The sequence below is a fragment of the Heptranchias perlo genome, chromosome 5, assembly GCF_035084215.1.
Source record: "Heptranchias perlo isolate sHepPer1 chromosome 5, sHepPer1.hap1, whole genome shotgun sequence".
In the NCBI taxonomy this organism is placed as follows: Eukaryota; Metazoa; Chordata; class Chondrichthyes; order Hexanchiformes; family Hexanchidae; genus Heptranchias; species Heptranchias perlo.
This window is the reverse complement of record NC_090329.1, coordinates 80,232,067-80,258,942: the sequence shown is the minus strand read 5'-3', so window position 1 is coordinate 80,258,942 and position 26,876 is coordinate 80,232,067. Positions and strand designations below refer to the sequence as shown.

Genomic DNA, 26,876 nt, shown 5'->3' with positions numbered 1-26,876 from the left:
GTTCTCAGACCCTAGTGCTCCAACACCATCCTCCATGATTATTCCTGGTCCACCCACCCTTGCAACTGTGGCCTCCTCCAAACTCTTCTTATGCTCCAACCCAAATCCCAAACTTTGTTCTGACCATGGTCCTCCTCTCCCCCTCAATTCCCTGTGGCTTGATCCTCAACCCCACCTTTTGTTAAAATCATCCTTGTTGTAACAACGCTCCAAAAACCTTTCGCCACCCCTACCTCAAACCAGGCATATGTTGCCTCCTAACCTCTGACATAATCCTAGGCATTGAAAAAGGAAAGAGATAAATATTGAATAGACCAGTAAAGGAATACGTGTGAGAAGTATACAAAAACACTGGGGAGATACAAAAGAGAGAAGAGACAGGGGACAGGAGAATCTTATAGAAACACTAACGCAGAAACAATGAACAAAGAATTGCACAAAGTAACTGGCATCACAAGGAGAAAAGTGTGTGGCAGCTATTCGGAAAGAGAAAGAGAGAGCGTGAGTTGGAAAACATAGACAGCATGACACAAAAAGAATTATAGAGGAAAGAATCAGACATAGAATGACAGGGAGATTGTTTTGTCTGTGAGCAATGCCATAGGAGATTACTGTGTCTTATATGATTAACACAGGAATGTTCAAGGTATTGTCTTCATGGATTACAAAGTAATGCGGTCTTGGGACCACATATAGGAGGTGACTTTCATATTGGGCAGACTTTGGGTGGGGTGGGGTGCTTGCACTGCCCTCCCGAAGTCCTTGCAGAGGCCCAAGCCTTGTTGAGGAATGGGCTTCATTTGGTTATTGCTCACAGGCAGCTTATTGGTTGGGGGGTTGGGGTCAGGAATCCTGGCGGCTCCTCCATGGAGCTGAGTTGGAAGTTGCATGTTAAAGGGGAGGATGCAATTGTGCGGTAGGGGGTTGCGGACAGGTCGACAGCGGGCTGGAATATTTCTGTCAAGCCAGGAGGAGCATTCATGCGCACACTCTGCCTGTTGGTATCTGAAAATATGCAGATCAGTGTAGAACCATGACTTGCATATTAAAAGTGGGCTCCCATCTGAAACAGGCAGGTGGTCTGGCTGCCCATTTCCACCACAGGTCGGAAATCACAGTGGCTGTATCGGGAGCGGGAATGGGGTGGTAAGTGGTGCACTGTCATTTTCGGCCCACTACTGCCCCATTCTCACTAGGCTGTAAAGTTTAAATCCATGTTCTCATTAATTTGTACATACCTGAAGCCACTGATACTAACAGATCTAGGAATTCATATTTAAAGTTCATTCACAAATGAGGTAGCATAACTAAAAATAGTCCTTTTCAAACTTTTAGGCCTACAAAATTCAAGCAGGACAAACCATCAAATAAGAAATAGAAGTGCAAATAGGACTGAGTTGCCAGGTTTTGAAGACAAAAACGCCAGGGCTTGGGGGCAACAGGTTGGACCCCCTGGTGTTACACTCATCATTATAAAGAAGCATAACCCCAATCTTACCTTGAGCAATGCCACAGTATATTAAATTGCTCGCGACAGGGCGCAGCCAGACATGTTTGTAGTAAGAAGGATTCTTTAGGTTGGAGTTTGCACAATGTGGAGATTGCTGCCAAGAAGGTAAGTCAACTTTGTCAAGTATGTACTCACCTGCACTGACTTGTCCATAAAAACAACACATTCAGCACATTCATAATTACATGGTAAAGAAGATTCTCTGTGATTTACTTTTTAAATTACTTGTTGAATAAGTTGCGTATAAATACATCAGCCTGCCCCTCCATCAGACACAACATTCCTGCTGCAGTGTGATCTGAATGGGCCTCTATCCAGAAGTGGGAAGTAGATTTTTCATTCTGACACAGGTATTACTGTCCTGGGATTCATTTTACTTTCTTACAGCCTTATACTTACACAATTTTTGCTGTAATTGACCAGTACCTCTTATTGTCTAATAGATTTTTTTTAGTGTGTTGTGACAATGTCTATTAATCCTTTAAGGAGCTGATCCTGTAAATATGGCACGAAGAGAAATAAGTTCACTTCTACTGCTGCTTTCTGTGAACTTCATCTCAGGAACAAATTATTACGGTATGTTTAGTTATTGTTCCAAAATAATCATACAACTCATGTGTGGTTTTGGTGATTTTCCTTTCTTGAAAGTGCTGCAAAATTATATGAAAATAATACTGGAAAACAAAATATGAATATTTGTTTATTCGGTATATCTATTCTGGAAACAAGGAAAAAATCTGCAGAATTGCATCCCCCAAAGCGAAAAGATAGATGGGACAGCAATGAGAAGAAATTATTTGGAGATATTTGCTGTTTATTTAATTGTAAACTGATGGCCAAGTAATCACTTTCTACAATGTCAATCTCAATTTCAACTACTTCCTTATTTGAGAAAATATGTTGCTTAAAGGAGCACTGTCTTTATGAAAAAGTATTCGGCTGGGCTTCCTTGTTGGCTGTACCATAATAATAATCCAATTCTAAAATCGATAATGTGAGCACATTACAATTTCACAAGGGACTGAGACTGTAAAGTCATGATAAAAAGAATGCAAAATACAGAGCTGGGAGAGGTATTGAGACAAACAATAAGCGATAAAAGACAGACTGTAACAAAATCGGGACAGATGCACAAAACAAAATCCAGGAGATGAAGGAAAGGAAATGTATAATGGAACAACTGAGATTATTTAAGGACCACATCTTACAGGTGAAATAAACATCGTCTGCTTTCGTATTATGCTTTTTGATTCTTAAGAAACAGTTTCCTCTTTCTGCTACCTGTGATATTAAACATTTGCTATTTAAATGTCATAGGGAGATTGGGTGGGTTCCTTTCAAACATGCGCTCCGAACTGCCCGGTTTTCTGATTATATACTGCTCCTAGGTGCAGCACAGATCTAAGAAAACTGACTCTTATTTGTCTCTGTAAACTGTGTATTTCCCACTTGCTTCCTTTTGTTATTTATTTTGAAATATGTTTATCTTCACTCTCTGCCCCAGCCTTTGCTCTGGGAGGAAGATAAGACAGCTTTGCTCTGGTTTATCTTTACTCTCCTGATGTCTGTCACGTTGCCTTTCTGTTCTATTCCACCTATCTGCCAATTCTGCCCATGAAGAGAATGAAATTTCTACTTTGCAGCAAAGTAAAATTGACAGTGTGACTCCAGAGTCAGGCCCCAATCTGATTCTAGGGGGCAGCAGTGTGAAAACCCCCTTGGGGGAGGATGTCTTCCTTTGCTTGGCTTTGACTCCGCACAGAAAATGACTCTTTTGCAGGTGCCAAGCCTGGTTTAAAAACTACTCAGGGGCTCCCTTGAAACTTAATAATCATATGCAGTGTTGTTTTAAATATCCTAAATATTTTGAGAGTACGACTGCCCCCTTTCCGGTCTCAATATGTAGGTTGGTATTCGGCCAGGCAGTATTAATTAGGTTCTGCTTGGGTGGAATTGATTCTGTAATGGATTGGTGTTGGACTGATAGCTGCAATGTAAATGCAGTCTAAAAATATCATTACAATTCCAGTGATAGAGTGAAGTGCTGGGGAAATTTAAGATTTTGGTCTTCCAATGTAATTAAGTGACTGTTTGTAAATTTCATGTTACTAATGATCATTTTTGTATTTAACAAATACGAGGGAAAAATAATATGAATTGCATGTACCATTTTTGCAGATTATTAGCGAAAATAAAAGTACATAGAATTGGAGGTAACCTTGTGACATGGGTTGGTAATTGGTTGGGAGTTAGTAGACAAAGTCTAAGAATAATGGGAACATCCATTATTATGACAGCACTAGATAGAGTGGATAGGGAGGACCTATTTCCCTTAGCAGAAGGGTCAGTGGCCACGGGGCATAGATTAAAGTAGAAGGATTAGAGGGAAGCTGAGGAAAAATGTTTTCACCCAGAGGGTGGTAGGGGTCTGGATCTCACTGCCTGAAAGGGTGGTACAGGCAGAAACCCTCAACTCATTTAAAAAGTACTTGGATGAGCACTTGAAGTGCCGAAACCTATAGGGCTACGGACCAAGTGCTGGAAAGTGGGATTAAGCTGGATAGCTCTTTTACGGCTGGCACGGACAAGATGGGCCGAATGGCCTCCTTCTGTGCCATAACTTTCTAAGATTCAATGATTCCTCTGATTGGCAGAATGTGCCAAATGGTGCTCCCCAGGGATCTATACTGGAGTCCCAGCTTTTCACCATGTATATTAATGACAGGAGTACTGCGATTAGTTTTGGGCACTGAACCTCAGGAAAGATATAGTGGCCTTGGAAAGGGTACAACCCAGATTCGTTAGAATGATACCATGGCTTAAAGGGTTAAATTATGAGGGCAGGTTGCATAACTTGGCTTGTATTCCCTTTGAGTTTAGAAGGGTGAGGGATGATCTAATCTAAAATGACAAAGGATTCAATAGAGTAGATGCAGAGAAACTATTTCCTCTGGTGGGCAATTCAGAACAAGGGGGCATAATCTTAAAATTAGAGCTAGGTCATTTAAGAGTGAAATCAGAAAGCATTTTTTCATGCAAAGGGTAGTGGAAATTTGGAAATCTTTCCCCCAAAAAGCTGTGGATGCTTGGTTCATAGAATCATAAAATGGTTACAACATGGAAGGAGGCTATTTGGCCTGTCGAGTCTGTGCCGGCTCTCTGCAAGAGCAATCCAGCTAGTCGCACTCCCCTGCCCTATCCCCATAGACCTGCAAATTTTTTCCCTTCATGTATTTATCCAATTCCCTTTGAAAGCCACGATTGAATCTGGTTCCACTGCCCCCTCTGGCAGTGCATTCCCGATCACAACCACTCGCTGTGTAAAAAAGTTTTTTCTCATGTCGCCTTTGGTTCTTTTGCCAATCACCTTAAATCTATGTCCTCTGCTTCTTGACCTCTCCGCCAATGGGAACAGTTTCTCTCTATCTACTCTATCCAGACCCTTTATGATTTTGAAACCTCTATCAAATCTCCCCTCAACCTTCTCTGCTGTAAGGAGAACAACCCCAGCTTCTCCAGTCTATGTACGGAACTAAAGTCCCTCATCGCTGGAATCATTCTAGTAATTCTCTCCTGCACCCTCTTTCACATCCTTCCTAAAGTGCAGTGCCCAGAACTGGACACAATGTGGCCGAACCAGTGTTTTATAAAGGTTCATCAGAACCTCCTTGCTTTTGTACTCTATGCCTCTATTTATGAAGCTCAGAATCCTGAATGCTTTCTTAACTGCTTTCTCAACCTGCCCTGCCACCCTCAACGATTTGTGCACATATACCCCCAGACCTCTCTGTACCTGCACCCCTTTTTGAATTGTACCCTTTAGTTTACATTGCCTCTCCTCGTTCTTCCTGACAAAATGTATCACTTCACACTTTTTTGCATTGAATTTCATCTGCCACGTGTCTGCTCATTCTACCAGCCTGTCTATGTCCTCTTGAAGTCGATCACTATCCTCCTCACTGTTCGCTACCCTTCCAAGTTTTGTGTCATCTGCAAATTTTGAAATTGTGCCCTGTACATCCAAGTCCATGTCATTAATATATATCAAAAAAAGCAATGGTCCTAGCATCGACCCCTGGGGAACACCACTGTATACCGCCCTCCAATCCGAAAAACAACTTACATAGGAACATAGGAGCATAGGAACAGAAGTAATCCGTTCAGCCCCTCGAGCCTGTTCCGCCATTCAATTAGATAATGGCTGATCTGTACCTCAACTCCATTGTCATTGTATATTGGTCTCCTCCAGTAGCAGAGCACGCTGAAGTTATTCTCTGTTTCCTGTCACTTAGCTAATTTCGTATCCATGCTGCCACTACCCCCTTTATTCCATCGGCGTCAACTTTGATGACAAGCCTATTATGTGGCACTTTATCAAACGCCTTTTGGAAGTCCATATTCACCACATCAACCGCATTGCCCTCATCAACCCTTTCTGTTACCTCATCAAAAAACTCAATCAAGTTGGTGAAACATGATTTGCCTTTAACAAATCTGTGCTGGCTTTCCTTAATTAATCCACACTTGTCCAAGTGACTGTTAATTTTGTCCCGGATTATCATTTCTAAAAGTTTCCCCACTACCAGGGTTAAACTGACTGGCCTGTAGTTGCTGGGTTTATCCTTACACACTTTTTTGAACAAGGGTGTAAGAATCAAGACTGAGCTTAGTAGATTTTTGTTGGGTAAAGGCATCAAGGGATATGGAACAAAGGCGCGTAAATGGAGTTGACATACAGATCAGCCATGATCTAATTGAATGGCGGAACAGGCTCGAGGGGCTGAATGGGCTACTTCTGTTCCTATGCTCCCATGTTCCTATGTAAACACAAATATTGTAGAAACATATAAATACAATTATAAGAGTAATCAGAAAAGAGTTTTCAAGGTCACTTTTATTCCCAAATAACAGATTAGGGAGAACTAAACACAATGGTTTGTGATAATATTTAAAAAGAGCAATGGAATCTGTTGCTAATTTTTTATAGAAACTCTGCTAGTTCCTTTGACCATAGAATTACATGCTTTTAGTTCATTTGAAGTTTTAAAACAGATTTTATTTTCCTAGTTTATGCACTGATTCTGTGACAGATTTATTGACATGGAACATTGATCTGATTTTTCAAAAAAAGCGGGGGCGAAATTGGGCCGTGTAGCGCCCGTTGTGTAGGCGTTACGCGGACACCTACGCACTGAAAATGGCGTCTGAGATGCGTGCGCGTACTTCCGATGTGAAGTGCGCAGGATGCCACCTCCTGTCTCTGCCTCTAAGGGATCCATGTTTACTTCCACTAATCTCTTCCTTTTTACATACTTGTGGAAGCTCTTACAATCTGTTTTTATATTTCTTGCTAATTTACTCTCATATTCAATTTTCACCCTCTTTATCAATTTCATGGTTATCCTTTGCTGATTTCTAAAACCCTCCCAATCCTCAGGCTTACTACTCTTTTTGGCAACATTCTAAGCTTCTTCTTTTAATCTAATACTATCCTTAACTTCTCTAGTTAGCCACGATTAGATCATTTTCCCGTGGAGTTTTTATTCCTCAAGGGAATGTATATTCATTGAGAATTATGAATTATTCCTGTAAATGTTCGCCATTGCTTATCTACCGTCACATCTTTTAATCTAATTTCCCAGTCTACCTTAGTAATTGGTTTTGTTTAAATTTAAGACCCTAGTTTCGAACTTAACTACGTCACTCTCAAACTCAATATGAAATTCTATCATATTATAAGACCATAAGAGATCATATTATGATCATTCCTCCCGAGAGGATCCTTAACTATAAGATTACTAATTAACCCTGTCTCATTACACAACACTAGATCTAAAATAGTCTGTTCCCTAGTTGGTTCTGCGAAATATTGTTCTAGAAAACTGTCTCGAATGAATTCCATGAATTCGTCCTCCAAACTACTTTTGCCAATTTGGTTTGCCCAGTCTATGTGAAGATTAAAGTCCTCCACCATTATTGCATTACCCTTGTTACATGCTGCTTTAATTTCCTGATTTATACACTGTCCAACACTATAACTACTGTTAGCGAGCCTATAAACTACTCCCACCAATGTTTTTTGCCTCTTGTTATTTCTTCGCTCCACCCATACTGATTCTACATCCTGATTTTCTGAGTTAAGGTCCTTTTTCACTACTTCTTTTATCTCATCCTTTATTATCAGGATTACCCCTCACCCCCGCTTTTCCATTTTGCCTGTCTGTTCTAAAAGTCAAGTACCCTGGAATACTTAGTTCCCAACCTTGGTCATCCTGCAACCACGTCTCAGTAATGGCTACTAGATCAAACCCATTTATCTCTTTATCTTTCCTACTGCTCCTATGAGGTGCATCCCCAGTGGCTGGAGCATGGGTGGTGGAAGGCTGCTGACCTTCAACTGAGGAGTGTGCAGATGGCCTTGGAGGATGGCCTCGAGCAGCTCTGGGCGGGAGGGCCCGGCTTCAGACTGCATCATCTTGGCCTGGGCTGCAGCAGTCTGGCCTGGCTGGCTGACAGGCAACAGCAAGAACATTGGTGGAGTGGCAGGGATGGGAGCAGGATTGCTGTCATCCTGAGAGTTTATCCAATATAACCTCCAGTGTATTGAAGCTACTGATGAAACATATAAAAAGCAAGCAGTGAACATGCTCCTAGAATTGTAATCTTGCCATATTATAGTGAATGGGAGTGTTTGCTGAAATTGTTAAATTAAATTGGAAGTCCATGCAGACAAGGAAAGTCTCACATTTAATTCCCTTTCTGTGTCAAATTTGCTCAACTAAGCCAAGATAGAAATAGCAGCCCTATGATTGCCTTTGATGCCCCAGGGTTAGGGAGAGAAAATAATTGATCAGGGATTCTGCTTCTGATCGATAACCAGTGGCCCCAGCTGGAATTGCACATGTATGAATTTAGGGGAGGATAGGATCAAGCTCAGCTGTGATGCTGTCTGAGGTCGAATAACGTACTGACACTCAGGGCTCAGTTTTAGGGGGAAATTGTGGGTGAGTTCGGGGTGGGGGGTTTCCGAAAATTGTGGAAATCCTGTTCGGGTTCAGAAGCCGGCTCCAACCTGCCAACTTCCGTGTTTCCCAGGGACCCACCTGTGTGCGCGTGGGCGACCCGAAACCGGTAGTCCAACCGGCAATTAAAGCCGGCGCAAAGACAGTTAAAGAGACAAATGTACCTCATTGAGGTAATTAAGGCACTTTACCTGTGACAGGTTAAGTGATTGTATCGATTTTTAACTTACCTGGGCGGCTTGCCCACCGCTTCTGATTCACGCCTGGTGAAACCAAGTGAAACCAGGCGTGAAGGGCCGGATCAGGGAAAAAGAAACAAAATAAATTAAATAAAAAACCATTGAAGGAAGTTAAAACACAAAATGAACCTACTTTTCCACCCTGCTCCGATGTCCGATGTCTCCTTCTCCGAACTCCCCCTCTTCACCATCCCGATGTCCCCCTCTTCACCCCCCAATGTCCTCCTGATCTTCCCCTCTCCCCCCCCCCGATCTTCCCCCTCCCCTCCCGATCTTCCCCTCTCCTCCCCCGATCTTCCACTCTCCCCTCCCAATCTTCCCATCTCCCCTCCCGATCTTCCCCTCTCCTCCCCCGATCTTCCACTCTCCCCCCCCCGATCTTCCCCTCTCCCCCCCCGATCTTCCCCTTTCCCCCCACCCCCGATCTTCCCATCTCCCCTCCCAATCTTCCCCCTCCTCCCGATCTTCCCATCTCCCCCCCCCCCGATCTTCCCCTCTCCCCCCCCGATCTTCCCCTCTCCCCTCCCGGTCTTCCCATCTCCCCTCCCGATCTTCCTCTCCTCCCCGATCTTCCAGTCTCTCACCCCGATTCTTCCACTTTCCCCCCCCGATCTTCCCCTCTCCCCTCCCGATCTTCCCCTCTCCCCTCCCGATCTTCCCATCTCCCCTCCCGATCTTCCCCTCTCTCCTCCCAAACTTCCCTTCTCCCCCCGATCTTCCATTCCAGCGCTGGATGACGTCTCACTCTCTCTCTTTCTCTTCCCCCCCTCCCCTCCCCGACATCGCGTTGCAGCTCCTGATGGTAGCCAGCCTGTCAATCAGGTTGGCTGCCGGGCGCAAAACCCGGAGAGGACGTTAATCATCAGCAATCACCATGCGATCGCGTCGGAAACGGTAAGTTTTGTTTATGCGGGTTTGCAACGCGCACCTTTAACCCCCCCCCCCCCCCCCCCGCTGCCAACCAGCCACCATTGCAAAATCGAGCCCTCAATGTCAAGACTCGCATGTAACTAATGCTCACTTGGGTGAGGTACAAGAAGGAATCTGTGAAATCATAACCAATGAGTCAATGCCCTCGGGAGAAGGAGATTAATTGGCTGAGAAAAACTGACCAGAAAAAAGAAAAAGTGGAAGTGGAGAATTTTAATTTTTGAATCCCTTTCTGCCTTTTAGGTATTACTCTCCCTTCACAGTTACTTGTGGGCGACCTCTGCTAATGTTTCTCTGTACCTGTCAACAGGACACTGCTTCAAAAACTGCCCAATCTACTCAAGATTAGGTACTTAGGGGAAAAATTGGATAATGGTCCGTTCTGGCCGATGGTAGCGCGATGCGCTAATACCCTGCACCCGAAGGACCCTGGGCAGGCAAGACGCAAGTTTGGACCCAAGGGAGCACTTACCTGCAATCAGCGTTCCTTTCCAGGCCTTGCACATAGAATCAATGCAATTCACACTTTCCACCACCAGAGGGAGCGCCACTGCTTAAAGGGAGGATGTTTCTTAGAACCACAGAACCATAGAAAAGACACAGCACAGAAGGAACAAATCGGCCCATCGTGTCCTCGCCGGCTCGAAGAACAACCAGGTGCCCATTCTAATCCCACCTTCCAGCACCCGGTCCATAGCCCTGCAGCTTACTGCACTTTAGGTGCAGGTCCAGGTACTTTTTAAAAGAGTTGAGGGTCCCTGCCTCTACCACCAATTCAGGCAGCGAATTCCACACACCCACCACCCTCTGGGTAAAAAAGTTTTTCCTCATGTCCCCTCTAATCCTTCCGCCAATCAGCTTAAATCTATGTCCTTGAACTCTCCGCTAGGGGAAACAGGTACTTCCTGTCTACTCTATCGCGGCCCCTCATAATTTTCTACACCTCAATCAAGTCTCCCCTCAGCCTCCTCTGCTCCAAGGAAAACAACCCCAGCCTATCCAATCTCTCCTCATAGCTGCAATTTTCAAGTCCTGGCAACATTTTTGTAAATCTTCTCTGCACTCTCTCCGGAGCAATTACGTCCTTCCTGTAATGTGGTGACCAGAACTGCGCACAATACTCCAGCTGTGGCCTTACCAACGTTTTATACAGTTCCATCATTACATCCCTGCTTTTGTATTCTATACCTCAGCTAATAACGGAGAGCATTCCGTATGCCTTCTTCACAACCTTATCTACCTGTCACCTTCAGGGACCTGTGCACATGCACTCCGAGGTCTCTCACTTCCTTTACCCCCTCAATATATTCCCGTTTACTGCGTGTTTCCTTTTACTGTTTGCCTTCCCTAAGTGCATCACCTCACACTTCTCCGGTTTGAACTCCATTTGCCACTTTTCCGCCCACTCCACCAACCCATTGATATCTACTTGGAGTCTACAGCTATCTTCTTCACTATCAACTCAGAAATCTCTTAAAGGTAACTTGTACCTGTTATTTGCTGAAAATAACAGTCTACTGTCTGCATGGAGTCTGAACAGAGATCAGACATTGCATAAGTAAAACACAGCTGCAGGTCCCATCCCTATGTTTACACACTGATGAGTTATGTTAAAACATTAAATAAAGATTGCGCACTACTAAATCCCACATCCTCCAATCTGCACGCCAGACCTCACCAATCTGCCGATCTGTGTTTGTACCAGGCCTGTGAGAGTGCATGCACCAAGGTTCTCTGCTAATGCATTAGAGACCTTGGGTGCAAGAGGTGGACAGAAGGAGGGACATCCTATATCCGCAGGGGGAGGACAAGAGGCCCTTCAGACATAGACTCAAAAGGCAGTGGGAGGCTGCGGGGGACAAAGTCAATGCCAGGTACACAGCATCATAAACATGGATGCAGTGCAGGAAGAAGTTCAATGCTTTGACATGAGTGGTCAAGGTGAGTGAGGTCAACTGGCAAGTGGCGTCTCCTACCAACTGCACCACGCATTACACCCCCCATCACCCACATACCAACAAACTCTTTCCATCAGTACTCAACTCTTCCAATCAGGTGCTTTCTCTCGCCCTTACACGTTACCACTGTTTCAAGCCGCCCACCCACAACTCACAGGCCACACACACTGTGGTAGCTGCTCAACCATGACAGGAACATTACCCAGGCACACACATGGAGAAGGTGACGCAAATCAAGAGGCAGCAAGTGGCCGTGGCATTTAGCTCCTCGAGCCTGTTCCACCATTCAATGAGATCATGATGGACCTGTGACCTAACTCCATATACCCGTCTTAGCCCCATATCCCTTAAACCCTTGGTTCACTGAAATCTATCAATCTCAGATTTAACATTCACAAGTGAGCTAGCATCACCTGCCGACTGCAGAAGAGCGTTCCAAATGTCTCCCACCCTTTGCGTGTAGAAGCATTTCCTAACTTCACTCCTGCACGTCCTGGCTCTAAATGTTAGGCTATGTCCCCGCGTTCTAGTATTCAAGTGTAGGAGACCTTCAAAAACAGTTACAAATGTCTCAGCAGCCAGAGGTAATAATCCAGCCACTAACCTGTAAATCCTGCATGGTCCCTTTAAATAGCACTGGTGAGGGTCCTTCAGGCACTCGAAGACACGTTCAGATGGTCGTGGTTAAGACTGTGCGTTGAGTTCAGCATTAAGTCCCAAAATGGTGTCTATCACTTTAAATCAACTTTGCACACAATGAAGCCATTTTCTCCCTACTTTACATGATTCCAGCATTAGTTATCTGCGCTTGCGCAAACTCCTGTACAAGATGGCATCTGGCGCACGTCACGCAGGAAACGTGCGTGCGCATCCAAGACGCCATTTTGGATGTTGGAGAGGCCGTGCAGCGCCGAAACAATGGGCGCTACACAGCCCAATTTAGGGCCCTTATTAGTCTAGGTATCGTGCCTTGCCATTCCATTGTACCACGTCCTGATACACACACATATAAAACAGACAAGTAGTGTAAAAATAGTCAGCACACTCAGTGGGGTCAAAGTGCAATTAGAAACGAATCCACACCGCTGATTCAAAGCAATAAATGGACAGTGGTTTGTGGAAATCAGCAAAAATAAAAAGGTAAAAGAATCTAGTTACATTCATGTGAAACAAATCTATCAATTGATTTTTTATAAAGCACAACAATATCACCTGCTGGTGAATAGCTGGTACTACTTGGAAAAAAATCTTCCCGCCTCTCTCCAGTTTCAGCCATGTTCTTTTAGTTCTTTTCTCTGCCTGGTTAGGTTCTTATTTTCCATGGTGGTGTATGAATAACTACCAAACATATGTTTTAAAATTTCTCTCTTGATCGTGTAAGCTCACGTCATTAAAAAGGATAAAAAAGATCAAAACAGAAAAAGGAAAAAAAACCCTTCCTCTTACATTGGGATTGTTGTCCTACCTTTATACTTAAAAGAGAAAAAATGGAAATTCCAGTTTAGTGCCGTCAATCCATTAGGGAATCCAGTTCCTTCTTTTTTGGGGGCAATTTTTCACTATACACGAGAATCATTTTCTAAATTCACAAGTCAAATTCAGAGGAAGGCCATTGGAACCATCTTAATTCATCCATCACAGCCCAACTGTTTCTTCAATGATCCCAGGTTGTTGCCTCCACTGTTCCACCCAGAAGTCCATTTGATATGCAAATTATTATTTGTATCAAAAAGAATTTCCTAACATCAGTTCTAAATTTGTCCATTATTTGTTTGAACTTATATCCTCTTGCCTTACTATCCTAGTTTAGTTTGAAGTAGTGTTCTGGATTTTTCTTTTCCATGCCATTTCTGTCTTACATACCACAATCACCTTTCAGTGCTTCCTTTCAAAGCTGAAAAGTCTCTCCAGTCCTTCCTCATTATGCAGCCCTCTGGCATTAGAGATCCAGCTTGTGGCTCTTTTGTGACTGCCGTGAAGGCTTCAATGTGCCCTTTGTGTCTCAGTGACCAGAACTAGATGCAATACTCAAGGGGGCTGATAATGCAACCAGAGGCTGTGCCAATGGGCAGACCTCACCAGATAATGCATAATTTAATAAAAACAGAAAATGCTGTTTCCAGTATTTCCTGTTTTATAGGAACATAGGCACAGGAGTAGGCCATTCAGCCCCTCGTGCCTGTTCTGCCATTTGATAAGATCATGGCTGATCTGTGATCGAGCTCCATATACCTGCCTTTGGCCCATATCCCTTAATACCTTTGGTTGCCAAAAAGCTATCTATCTCACATTTAAATTTAGCAATTGAGCTAGTATCAATTGCCGTTTGCGGAAGAGAGTTCCAAACTTCTACCACCCTTTGTGTGTAGAAATATTTTCTAATCTCACTCCTGAAAGGTCTGGCTCTAATTTTTAGACTGTGCCCCCTACTCCTAGAATCCCCAACCAGCGGAAATAGTTTCTCTCTATCCACCCTATCTGTTCCCCTTAATATCTTATAAACTTCGATCAGATCACCCCTTAACCTTCGAAACTCTAGAGAATACAACCCCAATTTGTGTAATCTCTCCTCGTAACTTAACCCTTGAAGTCCGGGTATCATTCTAGTAAACCTATGCTGCACTCCCTCCAAGGCCAATATGTCCTTCCGAAGGTGCAGTGCCCAGAACTGCTCACAGTACTCCAGGTGCCGTCTAACCAGGGTTTTGTATAGCTGCAGCATAACTTCTGCCCCCTTGTACTCCAGTCCTCTAGATATAAAGGCCAGCATTCCATTAGCCTTATTGATTATTTTCTGCACCTGTTCATGACACTTCAATGATCTATGTACCTGAACCCCTAAGTCCCTTTGGACATCCACTGTTTTTAACTTTTTACCATTTAGAAAGTACCCTGTTCTATCCTTTTTTGATCCAAAGTGGATGACCTCACATTTGTCTACATTGAATTCCATTTGCCACAGTTTTGCCCATTCACCTAATCTATCAATATCGCTTTGTAATTTTATGTTTTCATCTACACTGCTTACAATGCCACCAATCTTTGTGTCATCGGCAAACTTAGATATGAGACTTTCTATGCCTTCATCTAAGTCGTTAATAAATATTGTGAATAATTGAGGCCCCAAGACAGATCCCTGCAGGACTCCACTAGTCACATCCTGCCAATGTGACTACTTACCCATTATCCCTACTCTCTGTCGCCTTTCGCTCAGCCAACTTCCTAACCAAGTCCGTACTTTTCCCTCGGTTCCATGGGCTTCTAACTTAGCTAACAGTCTCTTATGTGGGACCTTATCAAATGCCTTCTGGAAGTCCATATAAATAACATCCATTGACATTCCCCCGACCACTACTTTAGTCACCTCTTCAAAAAATTCAATCAGATTTGTCAGGCACGACCTACCTTTCACAAATCCATGCTGGCTTTCCCTGATTAACTGAAAATTCTTGAGGTGTTCAGTCACTATCCTTAATTATAGACTCCAGCAATTTCCCCACAACAGATGTTAGGCTAACTGGTCTATAATATTCACCGGTTTCCCTCTCTCTCCTTAAAAAGCGGAGTGACATGTGCAATTTTCCAATCGAGAGGGACAATTCCTGAATCTAGAGAACTTTGAAAGATTATAGTTAGGGCATCCGCAATGTGCTCACCTACTTCCTTTAAAACCCTGGGATGGAAACCATCTGCTCCTGGGGATTTGCCACTCTTTAGTGCTATTATTTTCTTCATTACTGTTGCTTTACTTATGTTAATTTTATCGAGACCCTGTCCCCGATTCAATATTAGTTTTCTTGGGATTTCCGGCATGCTATCCTCTTTTTCTACTGTAAATACTGACGCAAAGTAATTATTCAACGTCTGCCATTTCCCCATTGTCAATGACAATATCCCCACTTTCAGTTTTTAAGGGGCCAACATTGCTCCTGACCACCCTCTTTTTCCTAATATAACTATAAAAGTTCTTCGTATTGGTTTTGATATCCCTTGCAAGTTTCTTTTCATACTCTCTTTTTGTAGCTCTTACTATCTGTTTTGTGCTCTTTGTTGATCTTTGTATCTTTCCCATTCGCCAGGATCTGTGCCATTTTTTGCCTTTTTGTATGCCCTTTCCTTATGTCTTATACTGTCCCTTACCTCTTAAGTTGTCCATGACTTTTTTTTGGCAAGTAGAGTTCTTGCCCCTCAGGGGTATAAACCGGTTCTGTATCACGTTAAATGTTTCTTTAAACATTTCCCACTGATCATCAGTCGTCTTACCCATTAACAGATTTGCCCAGTTTACTGTGGACAGTCTCTGTCTCATCCCATTGAAGTTGGCCTTACCCAAGTCCAGAATCTTAGCAGCTGATTCACTTTTTTCCCTTTCAAACACTACTTTGAACTTGATCATGTTATGATCACTATTGGATAGATGTTCACGCAAAGTTATGCTGTTAACTAAATCTGGTTCATTACTCATTACTAAATATAATATGGCTTGCCCCCTTGTTGCCTCCAGGACATACTGCTGTAGAAAACTATCCCGGACACACTCGAGAAATTCACTACCTTTCTGACAGTTGCTAGTCTGCTTTCCCCAATCTATGTGAAGGTTAAAGTCCCCCATTAAGACCACTATGCCTTTCTTACACGCTTGTCTAATCTCTGCATTTATACAATCTAGCACTTCAGAGCTGCTGCCAGGGCTCCTATATACAATTCCCACTATAGTCTTAGATCCTTTCCTGTTTCTCAATTCAACCCAAAAGGTCTCTGTTGGCTGCTTACCTCTCGTTATATCCTCCTTTATCGTTGAATTGATTTCATTTCTAATCACTAAGGCTACTCCTCCCCCTCTTCCATTTTCCCTATCTCTCCTGTAGACCTTATAACCTGGTATATTTAGTTCCCAATCCTGACCATCCTTCAGATTTCCAGCATCCGCAGTATTTTGCTTTTGTTTTAATGCATAATTTAATTGTGATCACGGTACACCCCTCATGACATACCCATAATGACTGGGCTGCATTGTAAGGCATCAGCAGCCAGTGAAGGGCTGGAGTCTGCCATGTCTGTGAATGGGAACGTTCTAGGGATGGGGGTGGGGGTGAGTGCAAAAGAGTGTGGGGCATGGGGTTGGATGGGTAACAGGGGACCATTGGGCCGAATGGCCTGTTTCTGTGCTGTAGACACTGGACTAGACAATGTGTCACTGGTGCCAAGAGGCCAGGGCTGCCCGTATTGTGGTATGCTGAACACCTTTGACATGTTATGAGCCTCTGGTCGCCATGCCCAATTTTCTGGGGAGTGGCTAGCAAAAGTGCATCAAGCACCTTCCCTCATATTATCGGTCACAAGGTGTGTTCTTACCAAAGCATTTTTTTTCAAAAAATATACTTTTATATATAAAATTTGCAACAATACATACAATACAGTTGTCATATCACATTCCAAACATACACAATACAGATTATACAATTTGCAGATTACATCAAGTACAGTTCAATTAACACATTGTACATAATTACAGTTCATGACACTCTAGGGTGCCTCACTGCATCACAATCAATACAGATTATTGATTACAGATTCATTACAGGCACATTACAGATTCATTACAGGTACATTACATCAATTTGAATTTTACATTCTACCCGAGGAGGTTTTTCCCTGATTGCAGCTCCTCGGTATACAATGGCGGGAAGGCTCTAAACAGTTGCCTTTCCCCACAGAGTCTTTGCGGCGGCCGCACCCAGCTTCAGTCCATCCCTGAGTACGTATTCCTGGACCTTGGAATGTGCCAGTCTGCAACACTCTGTCGAGGACAGCTCCTTACACTGGAAGACCAGCAAGTTTTGGGCAGACCAAAGGGTGTCTGACCAAAGCATTATACAATTTGAACATGACTTTGTTTGACTTGTTTTGGCTATATAGTTCAGTAATCTATTTGCTATGTTGATTGAAGCTCTACACTGATTGGATATGTTGAGTGTGGAGCGTAGTAATACCCTTAGATTTCTTTCAGCTTCAACCATAGCTATTTGACGCCATTCCTGGACTCCTTATGTTGTCCATAATTTTTCTTTCTTCTGTCTTTTCATTTGGGGTTCACTTAAAAAGCCATTTGAATGGGATGGCTGGGATTTCTGTGGACATATTCAAATTAGATATCCCTGACTTCCTTCGCCCCATCATTGGCAGCTGTGCCTTCAGCTGTCTAGGCCCTAAGTTCTGGGATTCCCTCTCTAAACCTCTCCACCTCTCTCTCCTCCTTTAAGACGCTCCTTAAAATCTACCTCTTTGATCAAACCTTTGGTCACCAGTCCTAATATTTCCTCCTTTGGCTTACATAGAATAACATAGAATGTACAGCACAGAAACAGGCTATTCGACCCAACAGGTCCATGCCGGTGTTTATGCTCCAAACAAGCCTCCTCCCTCCCTATTTCATCTAACCCCATCAGCATTGCTTTCTCCCTCACGTGTTTATCTAGCTTCCCCATAAATGCATCTATGCTAGTCACCTCAACTACTCTTTGTGGTAGCGAGTTCCACATTCTAACCACTCTTTGGGTAAAGAAGTTTCTCCTGAATTCCCCATTGGATTTATTAGTGACTATCTTATATTTATGGCGCCTAGTTTTGGTCTCCACCACGAGTAGAAACATTTTCTCTGCGTCTACCCTTTCAAACCCTTTCATAATCTTAAAGACCTTTATCAGGTCACCGCCCCCTAGTTTTCTCTTTTCTCGAGAAAAGGGCCTCTGTCTGTTCAATCTTTCCTGATAGGTATAACCTCTCAGTTCTGGTATCATCCTAGTAAATCTGTTTTGCATCTTCTCCAGTGCCTCTATATCCTTTTTATTAAATGGAGACCACGGAGCCGATTTTCGGATAGCCGAGCGGGTGCGTTGGGGGCGGGAGGAGCTCCTAAAATGGCGGAAACCCATAGCGGGTTCAGAGCCCGGCTCCAAACCGTTGACTTCCGGGTTCCCCAATGACGGGTTCAGGTGCGCGCACAGCTCCCGCATGCGGGACTCCCACCAGCAATTAAAGCCGTCGGGATGCTGCTTTAGATAGTTATTTAGATGGTTGAGGTACTTGACAGACCTCATTGAGTGGAGATTTTGGCAGGGGTGCAATTTTGAAGGATCCTCAGCGTGTTTCCCATGCTGTGGGAAACATTCCCTGTTGGAGCAGACATGTTTCAGCCAGCAGCCAGTGAGAGATGCAAAGGATTATTTGACAGTTGGGGGGAAAACCTCATTTATTGCAGCAGGGCACTCTGTCACTTCAGACAAAGTTTTGGCTGCAACACCTTTGTCTTTTCACTCAAAATTATTAATTTATACCCTGAACTCTGCTGTGCAAACACATTTACCTACTTTGCGGACCCCCTCAAACTGACACCGTCAGGATGGGGGGCGCCATAGCTGCAATCATCACTTCATCCGAGGACGAGCAACATCACCAGCCTCGCCAGGCACGCCATCCACCTCTGCCACGTGGAGCTCCACAACAGTGCTGCGCCACAGGCACCTGCACAAAATAGTCCTGCAACTACACATACACCCACTGTAGGGTGACCCAATGGGTGGCATCAAGTGTGGGTGTTCATGGTGAACCTCATGAAAGGGACCTATCACACAAGCCAATCAAGAATGGCCAAGACATGGCAGTAGTGGTGACAATAATAATATTTAATGTGCCATTAACAAAAATCAAATATAAATAAAAAACATGACAAACCGTCAAATACTCTTGTGCATCCCCTTTGTGCTCACAAAACCTTCACCTTATGCTTACGAGTACTCCTACGTGGTGCTTCTCCTGTGGCTGCAACAGAGGTAGTGGCAGGTTACTCTTGTTCATGCCCTGACCAATTAGATGCTTTGGGCCTACGCCCTCTGGGTTTTGGTGCCCGTGAGGGCCCCTCCAAAGACTGCTCCACCTGCACCTGTACAGGGCAGACTTGACCACCTGGAGAGGAGGCAGCATTGCGGGTACTGGTTGGAGGGGGGCAACAGGTGAGATGTGGGAGCACTTTGAGTGGCGTCCCCACTTCCATGTCCCCTTTCGCCATCATTCCTCTCCTGGGCCAGGCCCACATCACCCCTACCACCCTGCTGGACGACAGTTTGGAGGACATGTGTGAAGCCTTGTAAGGCCAGTGCCAGAGTATCTGCCTGCCTGTTTAAGGCGGCAGAAAGTTGCTCACCCTGAGTCCGAAGGGCCGTTGTCAGGGCCTCAATGGACTCATTTGTGAGCCGTGCTTGAAGCTCGATGGAGGCTAGCCTTCCATCAATCGCAGACATTCCCGCATTTACCCGCGACACTACCTCAGAGATGCCCTCACGTCCCTGTGACAGTATCTCAGAGATTCCCTCCTGTATCTGTGCCACCATTTCACTCATGCAGGAGTTGGACTCCTCCATCCTCAGCGCGATTGTGAAGAGTGCGCGTGGCACCTGTTCCAGCACCTTGCAAATGTACTGCTGCCCTCGATCATTCTCCTTTTAAAGGATGGCCCCCAGGGTTCAGCATCTGAGTCCGGCTGAGCAGAGCCTGGAGAAGAGTGTTACCACCGATGTGGACTCTCCACAGCTGCCCCTGCCACCAGTGTCTGCTCGTGCTCACATGTGTGTGGTGACTCACCATGTGCGACCCCAACTAACTGAGGACGGGGACCCACCGAGGTGTGTGTATCTGTGCTGGTGGATGGCTCACTCAGATATGATGGTGCCCCCTCAGAGGCCGGCAGGTCCTCTTAGGAATCGCCCTCCGCCGTTACGGCAGTCGTTGAAGGGCCTGTAAGAGAACAGAAGGCAATATTAAGCATGATGACAGATGTTGAGGTACTGAAGATGGCAAGGCATGTTAACATCATTTGCTATTGTGAATGCTGTATGTTAAAGTTCTTTCACCAGCCGTTTGTCGGGTGCCAGTCTCGGCGTTCCCGAAGGACAGGCACTCAAGGGTGCAGCTCAGTTCAAGAGCCTCCTGCTCCGTGTCCGTGATGTTGCAGCCTCCCTCCGGTCTTCGCCCTCTCCCGTGCATTCTGGGCTCTCTTCTCCTATAAGGGGAGAAAGAAGAGAGGGCGTGAGTGAGGGATGGTAACGTGGCCAACCGCTGAATGCATTGGTTTGGGTGAAGTTGACTGTGAAAGAGTATGAGACAGAACCATGACATTGTATGAGGATTGGGTTGAGTGGTAGTGGCGGGATGAGTACTGGGGAGGTGAGTAAATGCAGGTAAGTTGAGGATGAGGTTTGAGTGGGTGTGAGGAGTGATGTGATAGAGTAGTGTTGGCAGTGCAGAAGGAGTTGTGGGGTGGGGGCGGTGATGTGGAAGACGGAGTGTAGGAGAATGAGTAAGTGTACTCACTTTGGCTGACCTGGTTAGGTCATTGAAGCGCTTCCTGCACTGGAGCCATGCGTGGGAGACGTTGCTGCTGCCGGTGACCTCCTCTGCCACCTCGAGCCAGGCCTTCTTGGTGGTAGAGATGGGCCACTTCCTCCCGTCCACTGGGTAGGAAATATCCCTCCTCCTCCTCACCCCATCCAGTAGGACCTGGAGTGAGGCATCATTAAATCTGGGAGCAGCTTTTCCCCTGGTCTGCTCCATGCTGTACTTATGGTTGTTTGCTGCAGGAGCAGCATTGGAGGACTGCCCCTTTAAATAGAGCTCCTCCAGCTGACTGCCTGTGATGTGGGTGCACAGTCCGCCCGCTGCGCAGGTTGACGACGGGAAACCTGGAAGCCACGGTAAGTGCCTTCAATTTACCCACGATCGCGTGGGGAACGGACCGATTTCACTGTGCGGGTTACCCACGCGCCCAGTCGCCCCCCCCCCCCCCCCCCCCACAGCTTCCCTGGTAATAACAAGGCCCAGAACTGTGCACAGTACTCCAAGTGTGGTCTAACCTAGGTTCTATACAAGGTTAACATAACTTCCCTGCTTTTTGATTCTATCCCTCTAGAAATGAACCCCAGTGCTTCTTTTGCTTTTTCTTATGGCCTTATTAACCTGTGTCACAACTTTTAGTGATTTGAGTATCTGTAGCCCCAGATCCCTCTGCTTCTCTAACCCATTTCGACTCTCATTATCCAAGCAGTATGTGGCTTCCTTATTCTTCCTACCAAAATGTATCACCTCACACTTATCTGTACTGAAATTCATTTTCTAATTACCTGTCTATTCTGCAAGTTTATTAATGTCTTCCTGTGTTTTGTCACAGTCCTCCTCTGTATTAACTATACCCCCCAATTTGGTGTCATCCACAAATTGGCTTGGTGTCAATTTTTTGTCTGATTATGCTCTTGTGAAGCAACTTGCGATGTTTTACTACGTTAAAGGCACTATATAAATACAAGTTGTTGTCGTCGTTGTTCAATACATTAAATATGGAAAGATTGGCATATTATACTTCCTTTAAAACTTTATATCATGCAATGTGTTGTTTGGCCACATGGTGTCACTACTTTTAAATTTTTTAATGCTTTTACCATTTGTACATATATTCTGTGATTTAAACATAATTATTATGACTATATTTGCTTGGATGAGAGAAACATTAAAGGGTATAGCAGTGAGGAGAGTGGGATTAGATGATATGGCTCATGTTGGCAAAAACACTGGCACAGACTTGATAGGCCAAATGGCCTTTTTTTACTGTAACATTCTATGTATGATTCCTTTTATGATTTCAGGTTCTGAAATTGCAGCAAAAAGTCAGAAATGGGAAAATACTCAAGTCAAAAATGCAAAAACTAGACCACAGATCAAATCAGCAGCAAATATAACTAAAAATGCAAAAGAATCTGATTCACAAACAAGTACTGCAGCAAAAAGCTCTATAGCTAATGATGGCACTCAGCTCTGAGAGAGTAATCTCCACAATGGCTGAATGTTCTTTCAATAATGGCCTGTTTTACATGGACACTTAGTGGGGTTGATTTTGACTTTTGGGCGAACGACCGGTGGAAAGCACTGACCGGCCGCCCATTCTGGTGGCAGAGGCCCCATGATTTTGAGGCCCTGGCTGCATTTAAATTTAAAGCTGCGAGGTGCAGAACTGGTGGATTGAGGCCTCAAGATCGGGCTGGGATTCTGCCAGCATGGCGCAAGCTCCAACTGTTTCCGACCGAAAATGTACTCATTCATGGTGAGTTACCTCATGTGACATGAATGCACATCAGAAAATCGCTGGCCTGTCCCTCCAAACTAATAGCTAACTCTAGACAGAAATCAGTCAACAGAGATTCACAATGTATTGGCTGCTTTAAATTCTTCATTTAAAATTATATAATACAAATACTTTGAAACAAGATAGAGCTTTACTCATTGGAACAGGAGTAGGCCATTCAACCCCTCAAGCCTGCTTTGCCTTTAAATTAGATCATGGTTGATCTGTATCTTAACTCCATCTACCCACCTTGGTTCTGTAACCTTTAATACCCTTGTATAACAAAAGTCTATCAATCTCAGTTTTGAAATTTTCAATTGACCTAGCCTCAACAGCTTTTTAGGGGAGAACATTTCAGATTTCCACCACCCTTTGTGTGAAGAAATGTTTTTTGATGTCACCCTTGAACAGCCTAGCTCTAATTTTAAAGTTAGGCCCTTTGTTCTGGACTCCCTCACCAGAGGAAATAGTTTCTCTCTACCTACGCTATCAAATCATCTTAAACACCTCAATTAGATCGCCCCTTAATCTTTTATACTCAAGGGAATACAAGCCTAGTCTATGCAACCTGTCCTCATAATTTAACCCTTTTAGCCCAGGTATCATTCTGGTGAATCTGCACTGCACTCCCTCCAAGGCCAATATATCCTTCCCTGAGGTGCGGTGCCCAGAACTGAATACAGTACTTCTGATGGGGTCTAACCAGGGCTCTGTACAGCTGTAACATAACTTCCACCCCTTTGTATTCCAGCTCCTTATGTTTGATTCTATGGTGTAAGACTGTTACAAACGTAGTGGAGTAATTTTAACCTAACCTGTTCAGTTGAAAGCTGACAGAATCCGATCGGTCACCTGTTTTATACCCCGCCCGATTTTAAATTCCATTGATGTCATTAACTAAGTTGCAAGCCTGGTACTGGTCAAATCTTGGGCCCATGGATATCTCTGATTAAATATATGAGCAGGCCCGGGCTAAGGTGTCATCCACTAAAAGCCTTCACAATTTCAATTCTTTAACGTTAAATGGTAAGGAATACTTATTCTTGGTGCCATATGGTAAATTGTGCTTATTTCTTTTCCTAGGTATCAGAGGTCCACCAGGATTACCTGGACCAAGAGGCCCACCAGGAACAACAGGTGTTAGGAATCCAGGGCCCCCAGGTATATGTGGATCACCTGGACTGCCAGGTATACTAGGAGTGTCTTATATGGGAAGACCAGGAATGCCAGGATTACAAGGAGAAAATGGTGAAAAAGGACTTTCTGGACCAATTGGTGACATAGGATATCAAGGGCTACAAGGACTAACAGGCCCTCCAGGACCTCAAGGTCCTCCTGGAGTCATTGCATTATCTGTAGATGGTGAGTCGGGTCCCCAAGGACTACCAGGTTCTCCAGGGCCAAAAGGTGACTGTGGAAAAATTGGAGAACCAGGAGAACCGGGTCTGCCTGGGGAAAAAGGTGAGGTTGAAATTGGCCTTCCTGGATTCCCAGGAGAAGAGGGTTCTCCAGGGCCACAAGGTGATGCTGGACCTCCTGGAAAAGTAACTGCAGGTACACCAGGAGTTCCTGGTATTTCTGGCACACCAGGAGAGAAAGGTGAAATAGGAAAATCTGGTGTACCTGGAATTTCAGGTCTACCTGGTGAAAGAGGATCACAAGGTCCACCTGGTACAGCAATTGGAATGCCAGGAGCAGATGGTAAACCAGGTCTTGCAGGGTTAAATGGGGTCAAGGGTCCTCCGGGTCCACAAGGTATGCCGGGTAAAACTGGCCCCTCAGCTATTGGAAAATCAGGTTTGCCAGGCCCTAAAGGTGAGTCTGGTCCCAAAGGCGCTAATGGCCATGCTGGTGAGAAAGGAGATCCAGGAATAGATGGAGAAATCGGTGCTGCAGGACCCAAAGGAGCACCAGGGCCAATGGGACTAGCAGGTATGCAAGGTTTTATAGGTAAAAATGGCAGTGCAGGATCTACAGGAGAACCTGGTGCAATAGGGCTGCATGGAATTCCTGGATTACAAGGAGAAGAAGGACCAACAGGTGCTCCAGGAAAATCAGGAATTCCAGGAGAAGAAGGTATACCAGGACCACAAGGAAAACAAGGACCACCTGGTCCACAAGGTAATGAAGGACCCATGGGTGCACCTGGTGAATTTGGTATTCAAGGTGATCTTGGTGATCCAGGGCCCTTGGGGCTTCAAGGCGATCATGGAGAGATGGGACCTGCTGGAAATGTTGGCAAACAAGGTCTAGTTGGGCCTCAAGGCCCTCCAGGACAAAAAGGAAAGAGAGGAGATCCAGGTCCACAAGGTCCACCAGGCCAATCCAACCCTTTCCTATTTGGAACCCTGTTGAAAGAAGCTATGAAAATAACTGGTGATGCAGGACCGCGGGGATCATCAGGACCTCCAGGTATCCCTGGTCCACCAGGTCCACCAGGTCCAGCAGGAGTAACTGTCATGCAGTTAAGCAGATACAATGCTTACACTAAATTTGGACAAATAGCAGGAATGTCAAATACTAGCCAAGGTTTTAAAGCCATTCTCTCTGCACCATATTCTACAACAGGATTACCAGTAGCTTTTGACAGAATACTGTACAATCAAGCTAATAACTATGATCCAAAAACTGGAATTTTTACATGTCAAGTATCAGGCATCTACTATTTCTCATATCACATCCATGTGAAAAGCAGAAGTGTTCAAGTTGCATTGTACAAAAATGGTAAACCGATTCTGTACACATATGATGACTTCAAGGAAAAGAAGATTGATCAAGCCTCAGGGAGTGCTGTATTACAGCTACAGGAAATGGATAAAATATATTTACAGTTGCCTTCAGAACGGTTTAATGGTTTATATTCCTCTAATAAAATGCAATCATCCTTCTCAGGATTTCTGGTTCACCGAGCAAATATATTGAAAGAGGTAGAGTTGTGAGTTGATAATCCAAGTGATTTTACTACATGACAGTTTGATAATAAAGGATTTTTGATCAGGAAATAAAATTTACTTAAAAAAATTATACAGGCATGCAGGAAAGGACAGATTAATAAATCATCAGAGTATCGTTTAATGAGCAGCTTGCATATCTGACGACCTTATGCCTTTTTGCTGGAGTTATCTGGTAAATGAATTCACTTTGAACAAAATACTGGTGTTTTGCAGTATGAATCAGTGTTCAAGTACATGCTACTCAATACATTAAAGATACTCATTAGAAAGATAGCAAATGCAAAATTTCTGTCGCATGTGAAAGGAAATCAAATAACTCATGGAAGCATACCACCAAATATATTGCAAATGCTATAAAATATAATAAGTATACATTTTATTGCATTCTTAACATATGAATTGTATTCTCAGTTATTACAAACTCGGAAGAGGATTTTTAATATCTTCAGCATTATTATATAAAGTTGCTTTTGTCCAAATTCTATGAAAGAAAATTAAAGTTAAAAATTATTGCCAGATAGTGTCTCAACAATATTGTATTTTAACAACGATCATGAAGATTGAATTTCTAGTTCCATTCCTTTTGGAACTTAACATTACAACAACGCAATACATTTTCTCAGTGCCTGACAGAACTTTACTGCTAACTTCTGGCAATAGTAATTCAATTCCCTCTTCAGTCCTTTCCTAAACTAAGGATATTAAAATGTGTTTAAATTTACAATGTTAATAATCACAGTAATCGAAATTGAGATTATCAGAGAGACAAATTAACACTTTTCAAACATTGACTGAGTCAGTCTTGTAGAGTTTTTAAAGCTGAAAGTTCATCCGCACTCTTGCATCCAAACCAATTTTATAAATGAGTCACCATTGAATAACAAAATATATTTAATGATCTGTACCTTTATAACAAGGGTACAGAATAAACAATGATAAATTATGGATTCACTTCTGAGTTTCTAAGTAAACAAGGACCATCTCATATTATATTGCTACACTGTAATAATTTATCTCACATAATCTCAATTTCGCTATTGTGAATATTGATACCGTAAATATAAACACATTTTTAAAATCTCAGTTTAGGAAA

General features: G+C 43.9%; 1 protein-coding gene across 1 annotated transcript; it reads left to right on the top strand.

Annotated features, from left to right (window-relative positions):
- Positions 1-1,809: 1,809 nt before the first annotated feature.
- On the top strand, positions 1,810-25,815 carry LOC137321880 (collagen alpha-1(X) chain-like). Its single transcript, XM_067984693.1, has 3 exons — positions 1,810-1,860; positions 1,997-2,086; positions 23,913-25,815. The coding sequence occupies exons 2-3, from the start codon at positions 2,014-2,016 to the stop codon at positions 25,766-25,768; spliced, it is 1,929 nt and encodes a 642-aa protein (XP_067840794.1). The 5' UTR covers positions 1,810-1,860; positions 1,997-2,013; the 3' UTR covers positions 25,769-25,815.
- The last annotated feature ends 1,061 nt before the right edge of the window (positions 25,816-26,876 follow it).

Coding starts and splice junctions, on each gene's coding strand:
- LOC137321880 (XM_067984693.1), top strand. CDS start 2,014: ATGGCACGAAGAGAAATAAGTTCACTTCTACTGCTGCTTTCTGTGAAC. Junction 2,087..23,912: donor CTCAGGAACAAATTATTACG/GTATGTTTAGTT, acceptor TTCTTTTCCTAG/GTATCAGAGGTCCACCAGGA.